Source organism: Schistocerca nitens, chromosome 4 (assembly GCF_023898315.1).
Source record: "Schistocerca nitens isolate TAMUIC-IGC-003100 chromosome 4, iqSchNite1.1, whole genome shotgun sequence".
Classification (NCBI taxonomy): Eukaryota; Metazoa; Arthropoda; class Insecta; order Orthoptera; family Acrididae; genus Schistocerca; species Schistocerca nitens.
Window position 1 is genome coordinate 541,031,581 of NC_064617.1, and position 26,312 is coordinate 541,057,892.

At 39.9% G+C, this 26,312-nt stretch overlaps 1 protein-coding gene across 2 annotated transcripts in view; it reads right to left on the reverse strand.

Annotated features, from left to right (window-relative positions):
• Positions 1 to 4,063: 4,063 nt before the first annotated feature.
• LOC126252107 (disks large-associated protein 5-like) overlaps positions 4,064 to 26,312 on the reverse strand; it is a 175,636-nt gene continuing 153,387 nt past the window's right edge. Inside the window, exons 10-11 of one of the 2 annotated variants that reach the window (XM_049952969.1) lie at positions 18,785 to 18,943; positions 4,064 to 4,626 (exon numbers count right to left, since the gene is read on the reverse strand). In XM_049952969.1, coding sequence (XP_049808926.1) covers positions 4,577 to 4,626; positions 18,785 to 18,943 — 209 coding nt within the window. In that variant the 3' untranslated portion in view covers positions 4,064 to 4,576. The remainder of the gene's footprint in view (positions 4,627 to 18,784; positions 18,944 to 26,312) is intronic. The other variant, XM_049952970.1, reaches the window with a different exon arrangement.

Consider the following 26,312-nt stretch of genomic DNA (forward strand, 5'->3'; position numbering starts at 1 on the left):
AATCCAAGAAATATTTACAAATTATATACACAAACCAATAACTATTAAGTCAAAACCGGATAAAAAATCTCCACAGTAGTTCCCCTGAGATTAGGCTGAGCATATAGACAGAGCATGACACTAGACTAATTTATTTATACATGTATAGATTAGTAAAATCAAACTTACTGGCAACAATCCTTTATCTCACATAGCTGGCTAATTTCTAAACAGCTAAATACATGCAAATCTGAGACTTTCCTGCGATGTAGGACCCACATGTGGAGGAGGCCTCAGTGGCTGTGTTGTCCAGCCCTTATAAGTAAAGGTTAAGTAATTATTCACTTAATAACATTTCTAACCACGGATACATACAAGAGACAAAATTACAAATGTAGCAACCTCAATCATGGGACTATGATGTGAATATTTGGGTGAGAAATCTTAATATGAAAATTCCTATTATAAAATTAATTTTTCTCGGTTTTCTTGACTCACTGATGTGTTGCTTCAACGCAAAACCATCAGGGATATTAGACACAAAATGTTGTAATATTTAAAAAATGGAGCTCACTCTTTCACAGAGACTTTTAGGATATAGCTATGTGATGCTGCTGTTAAATCATTGTAAAGAATTAATGCAGTAGTTGCCACTGCCTTTACTTAACATGTACTGGCCTCCGATATCTTGGAGTTGGTCATATGCAGGTAGAATCACACCAGCAGGAGTCTGGTAATGTCGTGAGAGTATGCAAAAACCTACCTCAACTGCTGTGTTTACAAACACATGCAGCCTGATCTACGAGCCGACTACCCTCCACCCACCAGTGCTGATGTCGTAACATTTGCTGCCTTTTGTATTCTAGCCTTGTATCTCATGGTCAATGATATCTCGCGTTGTCGCCCCCCCCTCTTCAGATGGCTTACTGCACTTTACTAAGGGCTGCACAAACAATTGTTTCCTGTTTCATTGGTTTTCCTCTCACAACTTCTACTAATTCTTGTGGAGGACTTCCCATATGATGAGATATCTGGAACTGTGGGTTGGTGTCATCATGTGCTGTAAAAGGTTACCTCGCATTATCTTGAGTTCTAAATAAACAATACATAATAATTCTGTCAATTTACTGTTGCAAGTTTGTGGCCTTTCTTCTGTACCTTTTTTCAATAACTTCATACAGCTGATACATATGGTGTTTGTTTTATCTCTGATGCTATCTTGGTCAGGAAACAAAAGATCTTCTTGTAAGATAGCTTTAATCAGGATACAGAGAAGTGGTAACTGTTAGGGTAACAATTTTGATTTGTTTTGATTGAGGCTACCACACTCCCTTAAACATTTTTATTATCATCTGCACAACCGCTACACCTACATCTCTTCCAGCGTCAAAGGGTGTCTTAGACAATCAATGACTGCTGAAAACATGTTTGGTAATTCTGTGCCCAAATATGTTAAAATTTACAGTCACTCCAAGTCTTCAAAGTGTAAGCATAGTAATGCCCCGCCAGTGATCGCGCTGCAGTATTTTCCACGACACAGATGAGCTAGTTGGGAATAATGAAACAGTTTTGGATGCGAAGAGACGTGGGTAAGATTTTTAAACACTTCTTCTTGGACAATTTCTCCCTCAGTTTGCCAACATCCACTAATAAAACAAAGTCTCTCTCTTTACTCAAAATATTGAAAAGATAGAGTAAATTTTACGTCATGCTGCAAAAATCTAAATAGCTGATTTACATACCCCATTCAAAGAAATCAATTGAAAACATCAAACAATTACAAGAGAAATTTACAATAAACTAGTCAATGTGGAAGTTATTTTGCATTACACATTAATAATATAGCACAAGTATTACTGAAAGATTTAAACCTCAATATCTACATTTCACAGGCCGTTTTATAATAGTGCTATCTGGGCATGCCACAGAGGTTGAGCTGAACCTCAACCTTCCTAGTTCCACAGAGGCTCAATCACAAAGATGAAGCGTAGCAGTCCTGAGGTGACCATCTGGAGTTTAGAAGATACACAGAGGAATACATGTGGGAAATTTGGTCTGTCCACAAGACATGCTAACAAAAAATCAGTTGGCCGCACACTGTCGGAATCTTCATATCCAGGTTTAAGCCTAGTCTGGCTCACAGTTTTAGCTTGTGACACCTACAAGCTTCACATTCTGCTAAAAGGGGCAGAAAAAGTTCTGTGTTCTTAATCAGTCAGAAAAAAAAACAGAACATATATATTACATATGGGACTGACACAAAGACATATAAATGAAGCAGAGAACATTTTGAATGGAAGTAACAAAGCAGATGAAATTAGGTTCTCTTGACACCACAGACGATTTCTTGTGTGTTGGACTGGGTCAAAGTATCTACTGGGCACTTTATGTTAGTGGCATATTCTACTGTTATTAGGACTTCGATGTACACGTACTGAGTTAATTGCTCTATGTTATACCTGTTGCCTCCCATTCTATTGGCGTATGGACAATGGCAACATCAATAACCTACCTTAATTTTCTTCTTTCTCTGTACACCACCAATATATGAACAAAATCATGAAAGATCAATGCAGTCAGAACAATTTCAACCTGGCTGGGGAAAAAAAAAAAAGAGCAAAGTTAATGTAGACTTCAGTGTAAAGAGGGTTCAACCTATTTCATCAGTGCTGTGTCATGAGATGCCAGTGTACCTATACCATGTGCAGCAGGAACTTGCCAGATTACATTCCAATCATTAATCAGTATAAAGCAATTTCATTTCAGCATCTCTAAATGAAAACAAGCAGCATTCTGAGAATTTTAATAACACATTATCATTGCAGTACTCTACCTGGTCTGTACAACACCTCACATCTTGCAATGTCATGATTACAATGATGAAGTGGCAAAATTGCTTACTACCTCGAACAGATGTCTTGATAACTATCCCAGAAGAAAGTGGATTGCAAGAACCTGTCTCAACAACTTGGGGTTGGCAGATAATGAAAAAACTGCATGTTAATGTGTTTCCATATGGGCTGAAGGTTATTTAAAATGCACAGTGTAAATATTTTACTGTGCTCTACAATAGACAACTTGGGGTCCCAGAAATATCTTGCAAAGTTTTCCTTAAGCAGCCTATGGTTGGGAAAAAGCTCACCATGTACGTTGGAGACCATGTCAAACATCTTAGTGGAACACTACACAGACACTGAAAATTAAAGAAACTTTTGACATAGCATTACAGTTTCTCATTACAACTTACTGATGACAAATAAGACTCCGCAAATATGGACCCGACACACCAACTTGCTCTACACTGCCAGTACTTAAAAACGGAATAACTGTGTAATTTGAGTTATCCTCATATCTAAAATGAGAACAGTAAGATGCACAACATCCTCGTATGATGTTAATCAGAGAATGAATGCTCACACACTTAACATATTACTGTAAAGCAAAACCACATTTGCTGTAAAGTAACTAACATTTCAGGGGTGGCATATTGATAAATTAGTTGCATATTACATGACATATTTGAGACTAATTTTAATAAACAATGGAAACTCCAGGTAGGAATATCAACAATGTAGAAAAAGATAGATTGCTACTTACCATAAAGATGACATGTCATGCTGCAGACAGGCACACAACTAAAAGACACTTACACGTAAGCTTTTGGCCACAGCCTTCATTAGAAAAAGAGAAACACACACACAAATCATTCACAAAAGGATGCACACCTCATGCACATGTGACCACCAACTCCGGCAGCTCAGTCAGAATGCTTATGTGTGTCTTAATTGCGCCTGTCTGCAACTTAACGTGTCATTTTTACACTAATAGCAATCTATCTTTTCCTACACTGTTTGTAGACTAATTTTACTGATGTTTGTAACATTATTATCAAGCTCTTATCAAATTATGGTGGAATCCAGAAACAAAATATCAGATCCATCTTCACGCTTGGTGAAAGAAAAAGAGGAAAGCATGTTAAACCAGATCATAGTTTAAACTTAACATGATTTCTGTACTATAGTGCAGTATTAAGTGTAAAGTAATCAGTATAATCGATATTTTTTTACATGCATATATAATTTTTAATCAGATCCATTTCAGTGATGTACAAATAACATGTTCCACAGTAGATGTAAAATCATGCAACTATGTGAACAGTATTTCCACTAAATGAATACATAAAAATTCTGAATAACTGTGGTCCACTGCAGATTATAACATTTGGACTTTTCCTATGTTCACTACAGAATGCTTAAACAGTACAAAAAATAACGATATTGAATTCAGAACTGAAAATAATATACATCAAAATAAAATCAAGCAATAATTAAAAATTTCTCTCAGTTGCTGCTCATGATAGATTAACCATAAGTTTATAATCTTAGTAGCAACATGTGGTCACTGATAATTCTTAGAATGGCTATTTACAAAATACTCATACCTGTCACAAAATGCTGAACAGGTACCATTACATGAAAGTTCAGTTTTACAGACATATGAACAAGATACAAATCTCAGCATATAAATGTGAAATTATTTAAATTACAGATATTTGATATGAACACAATGTCAGTCAATGATGTAAAATTTAACATCTTCATTTGGGAGAACCAATAACACGTTGCTGTCTTCTGCTACGAGGTGTTTCTGAAACAGAGGTACAAAGAGTATCATTAAGAAAACATTAAGATGCACGTGCCCGAACCCCCCCCCCCCCCCCCCCACACACACACACACACAAATTGACTGCAGTTTAAGCTGCCAAGACAAAAATGCAAGAAAAACCCTTCAGCTGCATTTCCAACAAAATATTTCATATCTCTCGCCCTGAAATCAAACTAGTTGTCATAAAGCATTTTAATAACCAACTAAATCGGATGGGCATTGATTATTCTCGGTCACAAAAGCTGGCCTCTAATTTACTTTACAGAAAATACAATCAGTGTAACAAAAGCCTTGAGACTTACGAGCTGAGTCCGGAAGCATTAATGCATACTGTTGTCTATAATCTCAAAAATTGAAGCATGACAATAAAAGCAAGAAGGAGCTTCTGTCAACATCAGAGCTTTCGTTCTGATTTACTAGATTAAATTCAGCTGGCATAAATACAAATAGTATTAAGCAATATATTGACAATATGGTGCAGCTCAAGTTTGTAAGTGTTGCTTCTCTTTTGATGGTGTATATATTGACTTTTTCACAACACCCTTCCTTTAAGGGATCCACTGAATGAATAAAAAGTTTGAATTTTTTTAAAACTAAAATTTGATTTACAAAGGCAACAAACTGCAAGAATATGAAGTCAGATACAGGTAGTGACTTAAAGATTATTTAACAAAATGATGGTGAGAGCTAGGAAGTATATAGATTTGATTTCTCAGGTTTTCTGGGTGTGACTCATTAATCGTGTATTTCTGAGTGTTCTGCTGACTTATTTCCATTGTATGCACAATATTTTGATAAGCGACCTGGCATATTTCTTCAGACTCTGGTTTAAAGAGCTCAAACACTTCCATCTAAGGACAGCCTCAGAGAAGAACTACAACAGCTATGAATAGTGTTCCGAAGGAATGGATACCTTGACCATCAAATTAAAAGGGTGATGCAATCAAAACCAAGAATGTCTGGGAATGAGGTAGAGAGATTGAGGAAGAAAAGCAAGAAATAGCTTATCTAGCCTATGCCGGCCCAGTATCAGTAAGATCGACAGTCTGCTATGAAAACACGGTATTCAGCTTGTTTCATTCTCTTCAACTAAGATAAAAAGTATTCTGTTCAATGTTGAAGACTATCTAGGTCTCTGAAAGCTGGTGTGTGTACTTGACTCCATGCGAATGTGAATTTCTTACATGGTGCAGACACAACAATAACCAAGGAGAAATGCAAGGAACATCAGTGACACAACCAAATAAAAACCAAGCAGATAGCTGTCACCGACTACTGCCTTGGATATGCTCATGAAGTGAAATATGATGAGACCAGTACCACATTGCAAATGATAAGATTCTAGGATAGCGTAATTAAGGAGTCTATCGAAATAAGTATGTCAGAAAATCTATTAAACAGGGATGGAGGGCTCTCAATTTATTAAAATCTCACTGGGTACCACAAGCTGAGTGTTTGAATTTCACAGAACATCAGTGTGAGCTCTGAAAAACAAAAAGAGCGTCAAAGGGCGTAGTGAGCATTGGGAACTGAACTCCACTATAAATAATGGTGCGAGACTAACATAGTTCACTGTCTCGTTGGATTTCAGGCAGTGACTACACACAACAGCAAACCACTTAGCACCTAAAGAAGACTGCTAGGTCGGTCAACCAAATATTGTGCAAAAATTGAAACCAACTTGGCAGAACACCTGGAAGCACACTATTACGCATACAGATTTAACTAAGGCACTGAGAATCATAAGGGTTCAATGCACAGGAACAAATTTTGAGAAACATAGATTAAAGGAACGATTTAGGAGCATACATGCATATAGGGGAGTGCTGGAAGAGCCATGTGAGCTGGTTTGGAGATATAATTCCTAAAAGCTAACAAATACAGTAAACATCAACAGGTTACTACCTCTTAATTAAGGGGGTCCCCAGCCATGGTGGAGTCTTTGAACAAAGCGGGACTGTGAATGGCACACATGACATTGTCTGGTGGCATGGGAAAACTCGCTTCAGTGGCGTGCTTGGCAGTAAAGGGGCGCCAAACTGGCTGGGAATAGAATGGTAATAAATCCATCTTTTACTCCTGGCAAATACTGCAATTCACTGCACTGTTTACAAGGTGCATAGCTTTGCTTCCACCACTTGCCAGTAGGTGGCGACAAAGGTAAGAAGCGGTCAAAAGAAACAGATCGCAGATGTCAGGCAGTTAGCTTGGACCTCATTCAAACATTAGTCGACTTGTGTCTGCATCATAAAGTTGTACTTGATTGAAAATGTCAGTTTACGAGCATAATTCTCATAATTTGCCAGAGGTTTTACTGTTTTGTTTCAATATGAAGAAGACAGCAGCAGAGTCTCATGGAATGCTCTCAAGTACGTATGGTAATAACACTATTAGTGAAAGTGTGTCTTGAGTGGTTTCAATGCTTCAGGAACAGTGATTTTAATGTTGTAGACTAGCATAGTGGTGGAAGAAAGAATGTTTTTGAAGATGCAAAATTGGAGACATCGGTGAGTGAAGACTCGTGTCAAAAGAATTGGAACAATTAGTGGAAGTGACACAGAAAGCCATTTCAAAACATCTTAAGTCTATGGGCATAATTCAGAAAGAAGGAACTTGAGTCCCTTGTGAGCTGAAACCAAGAGACATTGGACTGCATTTGTCTGTTTGTGAACAGTTGCTTCAGAGGCAAAAACGGAAGGGATTTCTGCAACGCCTTGTGACCGGGGACAAAAAATGGGTTGATTATGATAACCGTAAATGCAAAAAATCATGGGGATATCCCGATCGTGCTTCCACGTCGATGGCCAAGCCGAATATTCACAGCTCCAAGATCATGCTCTGCATTTGATGGGGCCAGCTCAGCATCATGTACTATGAGGTGTTAAAACCAAGTGAAACAATCACAAGTGCTCATTATCGAATGCAATTAATGTGTTTGAACAGAGCATTAAAAGACAAACGGCTGCAATACAGCGAGAGGCACGATAAAGTGATTTTGCAGCATGACAACGCTCGACCCCACGTTGCAAAAAGAGGTCAAAACATACTTGGAAATGTTAAAATGGGAAGTCCTACCCCACCCACCGTATTCTCCAGACATTGCTCCCTCTATCACCTGTTTAGATCAATGGCACACGGTCTGGCTGACCAACACTTCCGATCTCATGAAGTCACAAATAGGATCGTTTCATGGATCCGCTTCAAACGATGAACAATTTTTTAGATGCAGGATTTGTAAACTGCCGAAATATGGCAGAAAGTAGTGGCCAGCAATGGAAAATACTTTGAATGATACATGTGTAACCAATGTGTTTCATTAAAGCTTCAAATTCTGGGGAAAAAACAGCAGAAGCAAAGTTGTACACCTTGTACATCGCATTGTGCACAGTATTCCAGGTGCTGATATGCAGAGGACAAATCAGGTGTCCGGAAACAGGTTTTGTAGAGAGCTGTGGCCAATGAGAACACCTTGAGGGAACGCGGTTCGGGATGGTGGCACAGAAGATGAGGTACATTCCTCTCGTTAACCGAACTGCGGCAAAAAGCTGACATTCGACACGGATGTAAAATCCTGCTGTCCATGCCTACTTCAGCGAAGAGTGGCAGACGATGATTTGAGCCACATGGTGTTGAGCAAGACGAGCTGCCAAGAGCACATCCGGGAGGTGTTGCCTCATTGAAGCGGAAGAAGAGACTGTTTAAGCGACAGTTTGACAAGGTGGCATCCAGAAAGTAAGGTAGTGTAAGCTCTATGTCTGGGGGAAGTGACCAGCTACGGAGCTGGGGGCCGATGGTACCTCGGCTGGCACACACTTCACTGATCGCTGGTTTTCAGTCGGCACAGCTCGTCATCTGCTGCTACAGATGGAGATGAATGGAAGGAGCTGCCACAAGACGTTCATGAAAATCAATTTTAGAGGCAAACCTAAAGTCTGAATTGTTTTTTAAACAAGTCCCAATATCCTATGCTTCCAATGGAAAAATAGCGTACCCACTTTATATTATGAAAAATTAATTAATATTTCTGGCTATATTTATTAGTAGTTTTAATTCAGAATTTTCATATGTGGGCTTGTTATAATAGTGTCTTTTGAACTTGTAAAGTTTGTAATTAATGTGAAACTAAAATCAGAACATAAAGAACAGATACTAAATGCAAAACACACACACACACACACACACACACACACACACACACACACACACACACACAAAACTATTACATATTCCAACACTTTGTGCTTCTCGTTATCATCATTTTTATTAAGCACTATCTGTGGCTTGAGATTCAGATAAAACTGCCACTGCACCTGTGATTATAAAGCTTTACATACATGATGTAGATACTAATTTATGTTGTCAATCCTAGGTAGCAAATGAGCAGTGCAGAGCAACAAAAATTTCCTTTGTGCTTGGGGCCCATATGGAAATGAATGTCAGAAAAATCAGAGCGACAGCTTTTTGTGAATGTTTATACAAACTGCGTGGCACTAGATACACAAGTAAATCTAGTTCACCACAAGATCAACAGGTGTCAGAATGAAACATACATGCATGTTACAGTCTTTACATATTTATCTAGTAGTACATATTATCAATGATTCACAATGAACTTATGTTATTCCCCTCCATTTCTTTCTTCTTTTTTGTGTTCTGAAATTCAGAAACCTATTAGTCACCATTACTTTTAATGTGAATTCACCACTGAGCACTTCATTTTTAGAGAAGGCTGGTCATGTGTAATGTTGAAGATCAAATCCAGAAACAATGACCTTAAAGATTCTGCTGACCACCTGCAGAAGTATGGTGAACAGGCTGCGTATTGTAGTGTGTTCAGACAAGGTTACCACAAGAAGAAAGTAAAAACGTAAACCTAGTACTTGGCCTATGTTTACTGTGATCACAATCATTCCAAGCAATGACAAAACTTTATGATCACACAATTGACCATCAACATTCAACAGAGACAAGTACTATCACTACCTCTCTTGTGCAGCACCCCTGTAAGGACAGTAAACGGTACACAGCATGCCATGTCTGCTCATCATACTTCTGCCGGTTGGCACAATATTTGCTATCTTTGTTTTTGGATTTGTTCTTTAAGACCACACATGACAACCAAACCATTCATGTCATGACTTTAGCACAACTCACTGAGGACTTATTAAAGACTGTTGGCAGTATGAGATGCTTTTTTTTGTCATTGTTCTATAGGTTTAGCCTAATTTCTTGTTATGTTTCAGTGCAGGCAACATGGAGATGTTCTAAGAATTCAACCAGTCATAACACACTACAGGGTGGTTATAATTAAAGTTTCACTTCCTGTGCATGGAGTTAACAATACAGCAGAGAAATTAATAAAATGAAACAGGAAGGAAAACAGGAGACAGAATATTTAAAGTTCTAAAACAAAGTATACAGAGAACACAAGGCTGCTTCACACTTGACGTCAAGGCTGATGAACTCCTAAGAAAGCGAGAAGGAAGAAAGACTATTGTCCTGTTTACAGTGAGATCACTGTAAATTGAGCATAAAATTGGATTGGGAAAAGGTGGCAAAAGGAGTAATCCATAACTCATCCGAAAAGAGCTAGCCTTGGGGCAACCATCAAAAACTTCAATCTAGACCCTTGGTGGGGACTAGAATTTTGCTCAAGAACCCAGTACTTTAACCACAGTGCCGCCGCCCCCCCCCCCCCCCTCTCTCTCCCCAAAAAAAGGCAGAGTAATACATTTGGGACGCAGATAGAAAATCTAGAGAAGGGAACATAACCCTGGAGGTGGAGATGCCCATGACATGGTGACCAAAACTGTATCAAAACAATGCAAGTATAATTAAAATGTATAGGCAGGTGTTAGTCTACTTTTTTTTCAGTTATTTGCTAAGCTTAGCCCAGATGATAGTTTCAGCCACCTCTAAATGCCATGCCAGTGTCCTTGAACTCAGAAGGTATGGACTTCGGTGACACACAGTATTATAATTCCTTTAGAAAAGTGAATGTATTATTAATAAGAAGATACTTACCTTTAAGAATGCCTTTCTATAGGCAGTCTGGCAACAATGAGCATTTTCTCCATTATTCATTTTAATTATATTTTCAGTTGTGCTATTTTGAATACTTTGATTCAAGTGTCGTATTAGCAGGCTATTGATTTCAATCTTTAACGATTTCTCGAAACCTCAGATAATGTAACACAGCATCAAACAGATTATTTAGCTTTTAGTGAAGAAATAAGCTTGTAATCTTATATCATCTTTGGTTGACAAGTTTTGTGCATTCAGAGCTCCCATAAAGATAGATGGTTAACTGTGTAATAACATTAATTAAGGCAATATTATATCATAAATAAGTAAAGTAATACTTATTGTAAACTATCAATTGAAGGGTTCACTTCTATTTGCATATATTTCTTGAAGAAAGAAAACATCTCATAGTCATAAATTCTGGCCTAGATTTTGTTTACATTATTGTGACTAAGTTATGTGATTATTTCAACAAAATACAGTTTGTGTTGCTAGTGTATTATTACACGCTATCCATTTCATTCTCTAGCAAGCAGCCAAAGTGAAAAGTTTGGTAATAAGTGAAAAATTCATATATTGTAGACTCAATTTTTTGTTTACTTTTGTTTCCTCACATAAACAATACTCATCCAATTGTTTCTACCTCTCCAGAAGTTCTGAATTAGTGCCCAAACTTTAGGCCTAAACTTCCTAAGAAATTTAATGTATTTATTGAGTAGTGTAGGAAGTTTTCTTGTTTAATTTAGATTATAGCTAAAATTTGTTTGCCATGAGTGAGAAGTGTATGACTTGCCATTGGATTGTTAGCTACAGGTGTTGTGCGAGGTTTGTTGCAGTTTCTTATATGTGGGTGACTGTAGTGGCATGGGAATTGGGGAAATAAACAACCAGTTGTGTAAGGTTTGCTGTAGAGATAGGAAGATAGTGGAACATGAGAAGGTTGCTACCCTGCAGGTGGAACTAGATAAGGCAAAACAAGATCTGGAAATGTTAAGGGGACAGAAGGGAAAGGAGATGTGGGAGTGACAATAGTTTATAGAAGAAATAGGAATTGGATTTTCTCAGACATTTTTGTTATCAATGTGGAAAACAGGTTTGATCTGTTGCCACAGTTGGAAACTGATGAGCCACAAGTATGTGTAGCAGTAGACAGGACACAACAAACTTCCAAAAAGTGTTTGAGAAGTAAGAGGCCAGAAATAGTTGTGAAGAAGAAGAAGAAAATTTTCTTGTTAGGCAGTTCACATGGTAGAGATGTTGGCCAACTGTTGACGAATGATTCAAGTCACAAGATTTTTGAAATCTGGTGGAAGTCCAGGTCAGGTGATGGAGGATGTAGGTTCACTTCACAAAGACATCATAAAAGGGAGACGCCAGGGTAAAGTGGGTGGGGCTGGCAACAGCATAGACAGGTCCTAATTATTCAATTGGGGGTGACAGGTAAAGATAGCTTCAGTATCAAGATATACTGGTGTGGGGCTTGTATCTGTTGTAAGGTGCCATGGCCGACCTCATTTAAACTCTTCTGTTAGGAGAGTTAATTTACCGTATTTACTCGAATCTAAGCCGCACTTTTTTATACGGTTTTTGTAATCCAAAAAACCGCCTGCGGCTTAGAATCGAGTGCAAAGCAAGCGGAAGTTCTGAAAAATGTTGGTGGGTGCCGCCACAACTAACTTTTGCCATCGAATATATGTAGCGCTACACAGGCAAGCTTTGTAGGCACAAAGATAAATACTGGCACCAAAACCTCTGCGTCAGTAAATAAATTTAAAAAAAGGTGGAAGACGAGCTTTTTTTTCTCCGCCCCGAATTTCGACCACTGCATTTTCATACATTATCCAACGAAGTAAATACAAATTCCGTATTGTTCATCTTTGAATGTAGCAGCCTTTCAATGTACTACAAAAATCCGACTAGCAAGACTGTTTGGGATGTTTGCCAATATGGCCAACTCTACGTTCTGAATTTTTTTGTACCTGTGAGAAGAGATGGTTGCCAATAGGAACTTTTATGAAGTATTCTCTTCACTATAAGAATAATACAAATATAAACATTTTGCCATGTATTGTTTCGTGTTTGCTGCTATCTCATTTAAATCCTGTCTGCGTAATAAACTACGAAACTACAGTGAGACAACAGCAAACGCGGAAGAATATACATAACATATCATGTTTATATTCGTATTATTCTTATGCCTCATAGTAATACAGTCAGAAATGAAGCACGGCAATTGACTATATTTTTTAAATCTCAGATGACTAATTACTGTGCAGAATGTAATGTACTAAAGAGGCGCCTGCAAAGATTTTCAAACGGAGAAAAATTTTCGCTAAACTCTCGTTCAGAATATCTTCTATCATACGCAGTCTATTATTTGGTTCTTGTTGATCATTATCAAAGAAAGCAGCAGTGTAAGTACGAGGGCAGTTCAATAAGTAATGCAACACATTTTTTTTCTCGGCCAATTGTGGTTGAAAAAACCGGAAATTTCTTGTGGAATATTTTCAAACATTCCCGCTTCGTCTTGTATAGTTTCATTGACTTCCGACAGGTGGCAGCGCTGTACGGAGCTGTTAAAATGGCGTCTGTAACGGATGTGCGTTGCAAACAACAGGCAGTGATAGAGTTTCTTTTGGCGGAAAACCAGGGCATCTCAGATATTCATAGGCACTTGTAGAATGTCTACGGTGATCTGGCAGTGGACAAAAGCACGGTGAGTCGTTGGGCAAAGCGTGTGTCATCATCGCTGCAAGGTCAAGCAAGACTGTCTGATCTCCCGCGTGCGGGCCGGTCGTGCACAGCTGTGACTCCTGCAATGGCGGAGCGTGCGAACACACTCGTTCGAGATGATCGACGGATCACCATCAAACAACTCAGTGCTCAACTTGACATCTCTGTTGGTAGTGCTGTCACAATTTTTCACCAGTTGGGATATTCAAAGGTTTGTTCCTGCTGGGTCCCTCGTTGTCTAACCGAACACCATAAAGAGCAAAGGAGAACCATCTGTGCGGAATTGCTTGCTCGTCATGTGGCTGAGGGTGACAATTTCTTGTCAAAGATTGTTACAGGCGATGAAACATGGGTTCATCACTTCGAACCTGAAACAAAACGGCGATCAATGGAGTGGCACCACACCCACTCCCCTACCAAGAAAAAGTTTAAAGCCATACCCTCAGCCGGTAAAGTCATGGTTACAGTCTTCTGGGACGCTGAAGGGGTTATTCTGTTCGATGTCCTTCCCCATGGTCAAACGATCAACTCTGAAGTGTATTGTGCTACTCTTCAGAAATTGAAGAAACGACTTCAGCTTGTTCGTAGGCACAAAAATCTCAACGAACTTCTCCTTCTTCATGACAACGCAAGACCTCACACAAGTCTTCGCACCCGAGAGGAGCTCACAAAACTTCAGTGGACTGTTCTTCCTCATGCACCCTACAGCCCCGATCTCGCACCGTCGGATTTCCATATGTTTGGCCCAATGAAGGACGCAATCCGTGGGAGGCACTACGCGGATGATGAAGAAGTTATTGATGCAGTACGACGTTGGCTCCGACATCGACCAGTGGAATGGTACCGTGCAGGCATACAGGCCCTCATTTCAAGGTGGCGTAAGGCCGTAGCATTGAATGGAGATTACGTTGAAAAATAGTGTTGTGTAGCTAAAAGATTGGGGAATAACCTGGTGTATTTCAATGCTGAATAAAACAACCCCTGTTTCAGAAAAAAAATGTGTTGCATTACTTATTGAACTGCCCTCGTAACAACAAATAGTAGTCTCTTGCCATTGTTTCGCTAATGAGACGATTTCTCTCTCTCTCTCTTTTTTTAAATTGTAAGCGGCGGTGGCGTGCACAAAAGCAAGCCATGCCGCGAGCGGCGACAGGCCGTAAACACGCACTATCAGAATGCGACAAACAATGTATGACACAACAATGTATGACAATACAGTAATGCATTTTCAGCTTAGAGTGACGTAAACACCTATAACAAAGTGAATGGCACTTATCAGATCAAAGAAAAATAAGCTATCAATTCAAACTAAACGAAGCACATGGATAAGAAAGGGTACCCGTATAAATATGGACGGAGCGCCTGACGCATAGCAATGACTACCTGGTAAAGCCTAACTGCTAAGCTTACGACTCGAACCAAACTACTGCAGCTGTATCATCATTCATTCGACCTAAATTGTGTCTCATATTACAATGGACCAAATTTGTTTCGATTTGGAGATGCGGCCTAAAACTTTTCTTTCCCCTTGAATTTCGAGTCTCAAATTTCAGGTGCGGCTTAGATTCGGGAATTTTTTTCCCCCTTGATTTCGAGTCTCATTTTTCGGTGCGGCTTAGATTCGAGTAAATACGGTAGGAGTGGAATGGCTGTTTGGATCAGGTATGAGGATTTATACCGGTGTGGTTCCTCTTGGCTTTCAGTAGGTGGTACTATACTAGGCATGCCCTTCACCTCAACAGGAAAGGGGAGGGAAAACTGCCTAGGCTAATACCAAATAAAGTAAGTATGGGGGGGGGGGGCATGGGAGGGGGGAGGGGGAGGAGGGGCACTCTCACAAGTGGTAAAGTACCAGGGTTACAAACAACAGAATGGAATTTTTTTAGGGTAGCGAGGGCAGAAACAAGAAATGTTCTGAGGCAGGCTGAAAATGACATTCATACTGATACAACAGGCAACCAGAAAGCAAATTTTAACATACACCATTCATGCAAACAAGCCCCGAGTTGAAAATGGAAGTATTCAAAAATAGACAAAAAAATACAGTTCATCCAGTTGTAATTAAGCTAGCACACAATATCAGTTATCCTTACTGCACCACAATACCCGAGGACTACGTAGTAAGTTTAAAGAATTGCTTATTTTTGTTGAAGAGTTAGAGTTGCACAACCAGTTGATACAATCTGCTTCTCAGAACATCATGTGACTGCTGGTAAAGACACGTTAAATGTTACAGGATTCAAGTTAGCTTTTTATTTTTACAGAGAAAATATGGAGAATCCACGTTGCCACATTTGTCAGAATCTGTTTTAACTTCAAGCATAATGATATTAATAAATTTTGCTCAGAGCAGCACTTAGAAGTTTGTGCAACAAAAGTATTATGAAATAAGCAGCCTTTTGCAGTAGTAAGTATATACAGAGCAGCTTCAGGGAACTTTAACCTCTTCATAAAACATCTGAAAGTTCGGTTGTCCCATCTCACAGTAAAAAACCGGAAACAGTGTTTGCTCGAAATCTTAATGTGGATTTATTGAAAAGCTCTGTAAGTGAACAATTATTGCAATCAGTAACACTGCAATTCAATTCAATGCCTTCTGTGAACTTTGCAACTAAGGTATGCAAGTGCTCTGAGCCAACTATTGATAATATCTTTGTAGACAGAACTAGGGAAAAAAAAGGTCGTATCACAAAACCAATAGTAAATGGGCTATCTGATCATGACTTGCAGCATCTTTTGTTAAATGTTGAAACTTGTAGGATTAAAAATATATTAAAGCTGAGTGCAGGAGGGTAATAAATCAGTCAAAAACAGAGTTTTCGGAGATTGCTCAAAGACATGAACTGGATAGATGTTTACAATACTTCCGACTCAAATGGAAAATACAAAGCATTCATTAATAAATTTACTTCCTCTTTTGAAAATTGTTTTCCCCTAAAGATAACTAAAATCAAACAGAAGCCTAAAAATAAACCATGGCTCACACAAGGAATTAAAAAAGATGTGGGACAAAAAGGAGCCTGCACCTACTATCTAGGAATAGCTCTGGTGCTAGCACTATAATGCATCACAAAGAACACTGCAAAATATCTAAGCAAATAATCTATAAATCTAAACAGCTTCACTATGAGGAAAAGATAATTACATCAGACAATAAAATAAAAACTATATGGGATATGAAGAAAACAAAGAAAGGTGGAGCCAAAACAGAAGAGGAACAGATAGCTCTAAAAATAAATGAGATATTCATAACAAGGGCATGTAGTGTTGAAAACCTCATTAACAAGTACCTCGTTTCTATTACTGGCAGCTTGGGATTATCAGGTTCAGTAAACAGTGCAATGGAATATAGGAGACCAGCCTTTACAAATAACTTCAGTAACAAGGAAATGACACTCACATCGCCTAAACAAGTAGTAGCATCATAAAATCCTTTAACTCAAAGTATTTTAGTGGTTATGCCAACATATCAATGAAGTTAATTAAAGAGTGCTCATGTGAGTTGAATTCTATCTTATGTTATTTGTGTAATCAATATCTTATGAGCGGAACATTTCCAGAGTGGCTAAAATACACTGAAGTTAAGCCGCTTTACAGGAGGAGGATACAGAGATATTGGTAAACTATTGAACAGTTTCACTTTTGCTGGATTTTTCAAAAATATTTGGAAAGGTCATGTTCAAGCTGCTTCTTAAGAATCTAGCTGCAAATAATATACTGTCCAAGTCAAAGTTTGGGTTCCTTAAGGGTTCTGATACACAGAAGGCTATTTACATGTATAGTGAGAATGCACTTAATTCATTATATAACAACTTAAGAGCTACTGGCATTTTCTGTGACTTGTCAGTAGCCTCTGACTGTGTGACATACAGCATTCTCATAACTATATTAGAATATTATTGTGTCACTGGCAGTGCTACAAAATGGTTCGTCTTACCTAACTAACAGGAAACATAGGGTACCTGTGCAGTAAGCAATCAGTCATCATCTGATTGGGAATTAATTACATGTGGTGGTCCTCAAGGTTCCATCTTGGGTCCATTGCATTTTCTGGTGACCTCTCAATTGTTACAGTGCCAGACACTAAGTTTGTTTTGCTTGTAGATGATAGAAACATTGCAATAAATAGCAAGTCAAATACAGATTTTGAAATGGCTGCTAATAAAATTTTCAATGACGATAAACATTTCAAAGCTGATTCACTGTCATTAAATTTTGCAAAAACGCACTATATGCACTTCAGAACCTGTAAGAGATTTTCTTCCAGCACGTGAATAACATGAAGATATGGAAAACGTTGACAGTGTTAAATTTCTGGGAGTACAACTGCACAATAAATTCAGTTGGAAAGGGCATACCGTAGGAATGTTGAAGTGCCTACACAAGTCTATATTTGCAGTGAGAAAGATGTCAGATGTACAAGACAGAAATGTAAAAACTTTGCATACTTTCATTCTATTATGTCACACAGGATCATATTCTGGGGTAACTACTCAAACCGAGCAAAAGTTTTTAGTGTGCATAAGCATGTAATAAGACTCGTTTGTAGTGTAAATTCAAGAACAGCATGTATAAATCTGTTCAAGGAACACTGTATTCTGAACACTGCTTTAAACAGAGTTCGAAAGACTTTTTGATAGGAACTTCTACTCTACAGATGAGTATCTTAACAGGGGTTGTTAGACCAGCTCACATAAACATGTGTGTCAGATTTCGGTTGTGACAGCATTTGGTCACTACAATCAAGATTAGGCATTTTGTATACAATAAATTTATTAAAAGTTGCATTACTACATTTCATTCTGACCACGTACTAATTCTGTAAACAATAGCAGTTCCAGAATGAGATGTTCACTCTGCAGTGGAGTGTGCACTGATATGAAACTTCCTGGCAGATTAAAACTGTGCGCCGGACCGAGACTCGAACTCGGGACCTTTGCCTTTCGCAGGAAAGTGCTCTACCAACTGAGTTACCCAAGCACGACTCACGCCCCGTCCTCACAGCTTTACTTCTGCCAGTACCTCGTCTCCTACCTTCCAAACTTAACAGAAGCTCTCCTGCAAACCCGCAGGCACACAGTTTTAATCTGGCAGGAAGTTTCATTAGCAGTTCCAATTTACTGTAATGTATTCACATATTTTGACAATCTCCTGACAAATGATCACGGTAGTGAATATTATATTAAAATGTTTTACATTTTTGCATTTTATTTTCTAACCTGTTCCACAGTCATGAGAATCATCTCATTTTTGGGTCTGTGGAATGAAAACTGAATCTAATCTAAAATACTTCAGTCTATCAGACAGCTAAACCATGCAATTCAATGCCTGTTAAACAAAGATTTTAAAAAGCTCAGGACTTGCTTGCTTAGCAGTACAATACCTTTATTTAATATCTTCTTTGGTTTTCCAGTAGCAGAACTGCTGTGCAGAAATGTTGATGTTTTCCTCAGAAGATCAAACTGTTCGTCTTCCTCAGGGACATCACCTGATTTCTTTGGTGATTTGCTGTATGTCTTACTAGGTGGTGTAATATGCGGCTCTAAAAGTTAAACAAAAATGGTGTACTTAGGTGTTAGTTCATGTACTTGTCACATACATAATGTACAAAATGGTTAATATTTTTCAATGATGGAAGGCAATGGACCAAACTTACATGTCACATGCTGTACTATGAAAGTAGGTTTAACCGAGTTTCCCCTCATTATTCAGAGGTAAAGACAGGGAACTTAGGACTCATTACATCCAGTCTCAAATTTCTCAGTCAAAGAATACACTTTCAAAGAGAGTAAGACAAACAGTCTCATGTGTTATATGTCTTACAACTTAGCTAATCTACGAAATATGGGATAAGGAAACTTCAAATTTATTAGAGATGAAACAGCATTCCAAGAGTGTCCATAAGAGGACAAAATCTGGAAACCTTTCCAATCTTAGTGGATTTTAAGAAAGTAAAAACCTGTCTACCAAATATAATAAGAGGTATGTGTGTCTCAGAATCTCTAATACCTCCCTTGAAGCTATTTTATATATACCACAATAAAAATGAAGCAAAAATGTTTGCTACAGTGTAGTTGGCAACGGTCACATGGCTGAAAGCAAATTCTTCAAAATTACTGAAACGTCCCTCTGTTGTGTATAAGGCTCCTGAAGCAGTAAATAAAATTCAGCGAACAGTAATCTAGTAGTCGACAAGTAATTTATTTCTCACGAAAAACTCATCTGCACGATGACACAATCTTCTGGCCAATAATGCTATATAATCATTTCATTTCATTTCATTTCAACCAGTTACAACCATGACAAAGCAATTCACAAATTGGATGACATTTTTCATGAAAATAAACGAATAGGGGGAAAAGCCATTAACAATATATAAGGTGGTTAGTGTTTTGAGTGAAAAAGACATACTTTAGGTTACTGTTTATATACAATGCTGGCCATTGCAATTGCAGCACAGAACTAATGCCAAATTTCCAGAAACTGTATTACATGCTTAGATATGCAAATTATTAGCATTTCACCCCAAAGACACAAAGCAGGTGGTAATAGTAAAGCCACCTACATTCTGCGTGTAAAGGAAGATTACATAGTGGGTTTGTCATCCAAAAATTGGGTTTGAATGAAGAGTTTACAAGTGAAAAAAAACTGTTGTCAGAACACACAGGATGTGTACTGCAATGAAAGTGTTTTTTTCCCCTGACTGGTGGTGGATCTTAATTGACTGAGTAAAAGAATTAAAAGTTGGCAATAACTGTAGATGTAGGAAAAAAAAGGTTGTTTACTGCGACTATAAGATCAGCACCTAAGTTGTCGTTCATGTAATCTCACACGCATGCGGCCCCTCCCCCCTCGCTGTTCATCTCCTCCTTCCCTTCCTCCTCCCCTCTCTCACAGACCATGAGACAAGTTTATTTTTACAATCAATGAAAACATGATTGGGAACTGAAGTTTCTTAAAACATATGGGGAAATTAGTAGAGATAATTGGTTAGTGATCTCTCCTGCAGCTGAATCTGTGAGGATAGTAGTTTCAATGACAGTATTCTGCATAGTTAAATCTGCCAATATTTAGGATTATGAAGTTTTGCTTGATACAAATTCTGCAGTAGTATTCAATAATATGACAGCAAGCCATACACAGAACTTTTGTAGCCATACACAGAACTTTTGTATCATCTGTCAGAACCGACGATCATGAAGAAAACGGAACAGCATACAGTTGTGAACACACTTTTTGTTTAAAATTATATATATAAGGAGGAAGTAGCAGCCCCGGCAGTCAGTGAACTCCTAACGACGATGGTGGAGATGGTCATTGAAAGCTCAAGGATTTTATTTGAATTGAAGCGTCTTGAAAACCGAGAACGTTTTATTCATGTATGCCGTCGCGAAAGACTCCGATGATACATCCATCTGACTGATTATTTAGAGAGCCTCATGTGAAACTCAGAAGTTAGTCAAGAACTTCACGAGATTTTTATATATTGGAGATGCTGACTCACAGATAGGCTCAATAAAAAGACTGTCACAAATAATGCTTTCAGCCAATAAGGTCTTGGTCAGCAACACACACACACACACACACACACACACACACACACACACACACACACAGGCGCGCGCACGCACACATACGCAACTCACAAACGCGACTGCAGTCTCAGGCAACTGCAACCACACTGTGAGTAGCAGCAGCACTGATGCATGATGAGAGTGGTTACTGGGTGGTGGTAAGGAGGAGGCTGGGGCAGGGAGGGGGAGAGATAGTATGGTGGGGGTGGCGGACAGTTAAGTACTGCTGGTTAGACGGTGGGCAGGGGAGAGCTATGTGGGTAGTAGAAAAGGAAAGAAGTAAAAAGACGTGATGGCGGAATGATGGCTGTGTAATGCGAATGACAACAGGGAAGAGGCTGGATAGGTGAGGACACTGACTAACAAAATTTGCGGCCAGGAGGGTTACGGGGACATAGGACATATTGCAGGGAAAGTTCCCGCCTGCACAATTCAGGAAAGCTGGTGTTGGTGGGAAGGATCCATATGGTACAGGCTGTGAAGCAGTCATTGAAATGAAGGACGCCATATTTGGCAGTGTGTTCGGCAACAGGATGGTCCAATTGTTTCTTGGCCACAGTTTGTCGATGGCCATTCATACGGTGAGACAGCTTGTTGGTTGTCAATGCCCACATAGAATGCAGTACAGTGGTTGCAGCTTAGCTTCTAGATGACATACTGGTTTTGCAGGTAGCCCTGCCTTTGACGGGATAGGTGATGTTAGTGACCGGACTCGAGTAGGTAGTGGTGGGAGGATGTATGGGACAGGTCCTTCATCTAGGTCTATTGCAGGGGTATGACTGTGAGGTAAGGGTTTGGGAGCAAGGGTTGTGTAAGGATGGATGAGTATATTGTATAGGTTTGGATGAGTATATTGTATAGGTTTGGTGGACTATGGAATACCACCATGGGAGGGGTGGAAAAGATGGTGGGCAGGACATTTCTCATTTCCAGGCACGACGGTAGGTAGCTGAAACCCTGGTGGAGAATGTAATTCAGTTGCTCCAGTCCTGGATAGTACTGAGTTACAAGGGGAATGCTTCTCTGTGGCTGGCATGTGGGGCTTTAGGAGGTGGTGGGAGATACTCTCAACCACTTACCTCATGGCTCATATCCATGTAATAGAAGTAGATGCAAGACCTGTGCCATACATCCTCCTAGCACCACCTACTCCAGTCTGGTCACTAACATCATCTATCCCATCAAAGGCAGAGCTACCTGTGAAAGAAGTCATGTGATTTACAAGCTAAGCTGCAACAACTGTGCTGTATTTTATGTGGGCATGACAACCAACAAAGCTGTATGTCCGCATGAATGGCCATCGACAAACTGTGGCAAATAAACAAGTGGACCATCCTGTTGCTGAACACACTGCCATACATGACATCCTTTATTCAATGACTGCTTCACAGCCTGTGACATATGGATCCTTCCCACCAACACCACCTTTTCTGAATTGCGCAGGCAGGAACTTTCAATGCAATACATCCTATGTCCCCGTAACCCTCCTGGCCTCAACTTTCGTTAGTCAATGTCCTCACCCATCTGGCCTCTTCCCTGTTGTCATTCGCATTACACAGCCGTCATTCCATCATCACGTCCAGTCTTTTTACTTCTCTCCTTTTCCACTATCCCCTCCCCCACCTCTCCCCTGCCCACCGTCCAACCAGCAGCACTTCACTGTCCCTCCCCCTCCCCGCCTCAGCTTCCTCCTTACCACTACCCAGTCGCCACTCTCATCATGCACTGGTGCTGCTGGTCGCAATGTGGTTTCAACTGCCTGAGACTGCAGTTGCATGTGTGAGTTGCGTCTGTGCATGTCCACGTGTGTGCGTGTGTGATCTATTTTTGATGAAAGCCTTACGGGCTGAAAGCTTTATTTGTGACAATTTTTTTGTTGTACGTATCTGTAACTCAGCACCTCTGCTATATGGAGAGTAGCAACTTTTCTTTTCATAATACTGTTACATTCCATCCTGTATTTTTCAGTGTTTGATTTTTGCCCGACAGCTTTTCTTCGATCCTAACCCAGTGCTGTTTTCCTTTGTTACTATTTTCTTATGCATCACTATACTCAATATCCATTCTTCTTTCCTGTGTTTCTCTTGTTGCCTTACAAACCACACTGCATACTCTACTTACGAGCCACACCGTATCAACTGCCTCGGCTACGCACAACAGATGGCTACAAGACCATACTGATTGTTTTCGTGCAGCATCGTATGTCCCACATTACTCCTTCCGATATAATTAGTCCTATTCTTTCAAACTGATCACTCTCCCTGCTTCAGTCTTCCATATTTTGACTTCTTACTTCCCACGGGCGCCTTGCCACATGATCTTGTATCTCATCCTACAAACCCATCCCCCCCGCCCTTCCCCTCTTTCTCCGTTATATACCAGTTTGCACCCACTAATTCCACCTCATCCAGTCACATCTGCTGTCCTCCTTCTTCACACTTATCCATGCTCAGACCAGCTACCCACTAAATATGTATTTTTTATTATTTATTCTTTACCTGTTCTTTGTGATATCTCACCAATTTTAGTGAGTTTTCGCTATCGTCAACTCCCTCAGATTTCACCTTGTTTCCCCCTTTTGCATCCATTTCATCCTTTTCGTGAATTTTCACACGCATTTGTGTGTATTTTTGCGAAATTTTTCGGATGTAATTCAACATTATTTTTCACATTTTTTCCTCCACCATGGATCCTTGGTCCTTCCATCTGTGTCAATACAGAAAAGTTTCCTTAGCCCTAGCTCTCACCAACTTAGTCCAGCAAAACCATATCAACAAAGCCCAAACCTCCTTGAAGAACCTTCTCTCCATCTGCAAAATTCTCCTGCTATGCAATCCCAAATTTCTGGAACCCATAACACGCCATGAAACTCTTGGCTTGCAGGAACTTGAGCAACAAGCACAACATTGCCTCAAAAAGCTCTCTATCCTGCTCACTTCCTACTCCCACCTTGGAGTACCACTGTCCAACACCTCTACAACCACATCCAAACCTCTCCCACATGCCCTCACAGCTGACAAACCCTGTCTCGGAGGCCTACTACACTTACCCCATCTTCCAAAACTCCCTCCCACCACCACACAGAAACCAGAACCTAAACAGACCCATAACACAGTCATGAACCTTTCCTCCAGAAGTATTAGCCCCACATAAATATCAGTCATTTGCAAAGGCCTCACCTTTTGCCCCATTCCCAAATTCAATCATGCAGGACTCGTTAAAGACCTCTCCTTTTCCCCGCCCCTACAGCTGAAACACTTTTTTCCCACCAACCTTACCAATCAGACTCACCAAAGACCAATATTGAAACCTGCCTAACTCAGTTCACTCCCCCATCCAACTGTGAGCCACCCCTACTGCCCCCAAATCACCACCTGTTAACTTTCCAGAATTTCTTAACCTTTAACCTTGCCTCACCATAATTCCCCAAATCCCCCAACATGCAAACTAACCTTACATCCACACAAAAAACTGCAGTCCACCATCTAAAAAACAGATCCTGACCTTATAATCCTACCTATGGACAAAGGCTCCACCATTGTTGTTTTGAACTGCAAGATTATCTGGCAGAGGCACTCTGCCAGCTGTCAGATACTTACACCTAAAAACCTTGCCACAGTGGCCCCATTCCAGAAATCCAGCAGGATCTTCAGTCATTACTCATATACTTATGCCCACCCCACAACCTCTCCCCGCAGTCCATCTCTCTACTCACACCTATCACTCTCTCCACTCCTACCTTCTATATTCTTCCTAAAATCCATAAACCTAAACACCCAGGATGCCCCATTGTGGCCGGTTACTGTGCCCCCATTAAGAGAATCTCTGCTCTCTTAGACCATCACCTGCAACATATTACTCGGAATCTATCCTCCTACATAAAAGATACCAACCATTTCCTCCACCGACTCTCCACAGCTCCTGTCCCTTTACCACAGAGTGCCCTACTCATTCATCACTATTGATGCCACCTTCCTTTACACTAATGTTCGTAATGCCCATGGCCTTACCACTATTGACCACTACCTTTCCCAATGTCCGACAGATTCCAAACCAACAACTTCCTTCCTAGTCGCCATGACCAACTATATCCTCACCCACAATTACTTCTCCTTTGAAGGCATTATGTACAAACAAATATGGGATTCAGCATGGGCACCTGTTTGGCACCATCCTGTGCCAACCTATTCATAGGCCATCTAGGGTAACCCTTCCTAAAAACCCTGAATCCTAAACTCCTCACCTGGTTCATATTCATTGATGGCATCTTCGTGCTCTGGATCAAGGGTGAGGACACCCTAGCCATATTCCTCAACAACTTCTCCCCCATTTGCTTCACCTGGTCCTACTCCAACCCAACAAGCCACCTTCCTAGATGTTGTCTTACACCTCAACGATGGGTACATTACTACCTCCGTCAAATAATGAACCCACTAACCGCCAGCAATACTGCCACTTCGAAAGCTGCCACCCATTCCACACCAAGAAATCCCTTCCGTACAGCCTAGCCAACCGTGGTCGTCGCATCTGCAGTGAAGAGCGGTCCCCTTAAAATATACCGAGGGTCTCACTGAAGCCTTCACAGGCCATGATTGTCCTTCCAACCTTGTACAAAAACAAATTTCCCATGCATTATCTTTCCAGTCTCCCATCACTTCCCAAAGTCCCACAGTCTGGCAACAGAGGAGCATTCCTCTCATAACTCGCTACCACCCAGGACTGGAGCAACTGAATTATGTTCCATGCCAGGGCTTCGACTACCTTTCGTCATGCCCTGAAATGAAAAATGTCCTGTCCACCATTCTTCCCACCCATCCCACAGAGGTATTCCACAGTCCACTGAACCTACACAATATACTTCTCCATCCTTACACAACTCTTGCGCGCGCGTGCGTGCGTGCGTGCATGTTGTTGACGGAGGCCTTAATGGCCGAAACCTTTATATGTGACAGTCTTTTCGTTGTGCCTATCTGCGACCCAGCATCTCCACCATATGGCGAGTACGAACTTTTCTTTTCATAATATTATTGTATATCCGAAAATATTTATTAGACTAACGTGTAAAAATTTGAATAAATTAGTCGAAAATTTTTTAAAAGTTTTGTTAACAACATCACACATCAACTTCTTTGTTGAGTAGTATAGATTTTAAATATATATTTACATATTACATACATTAAAATATTATAGCCTATGTGTGTCCAAAGGTTCAAGGGTAACAACATTAAAATCTGACTTTTGCGCAAGGTAGAAGAGCTTTCGAAGATGCTTTAGCTATTTCATGGTTTCTTTTAAGAGGAAAATACTGCTTGTTATTAATCATTGACAAGGAAATGC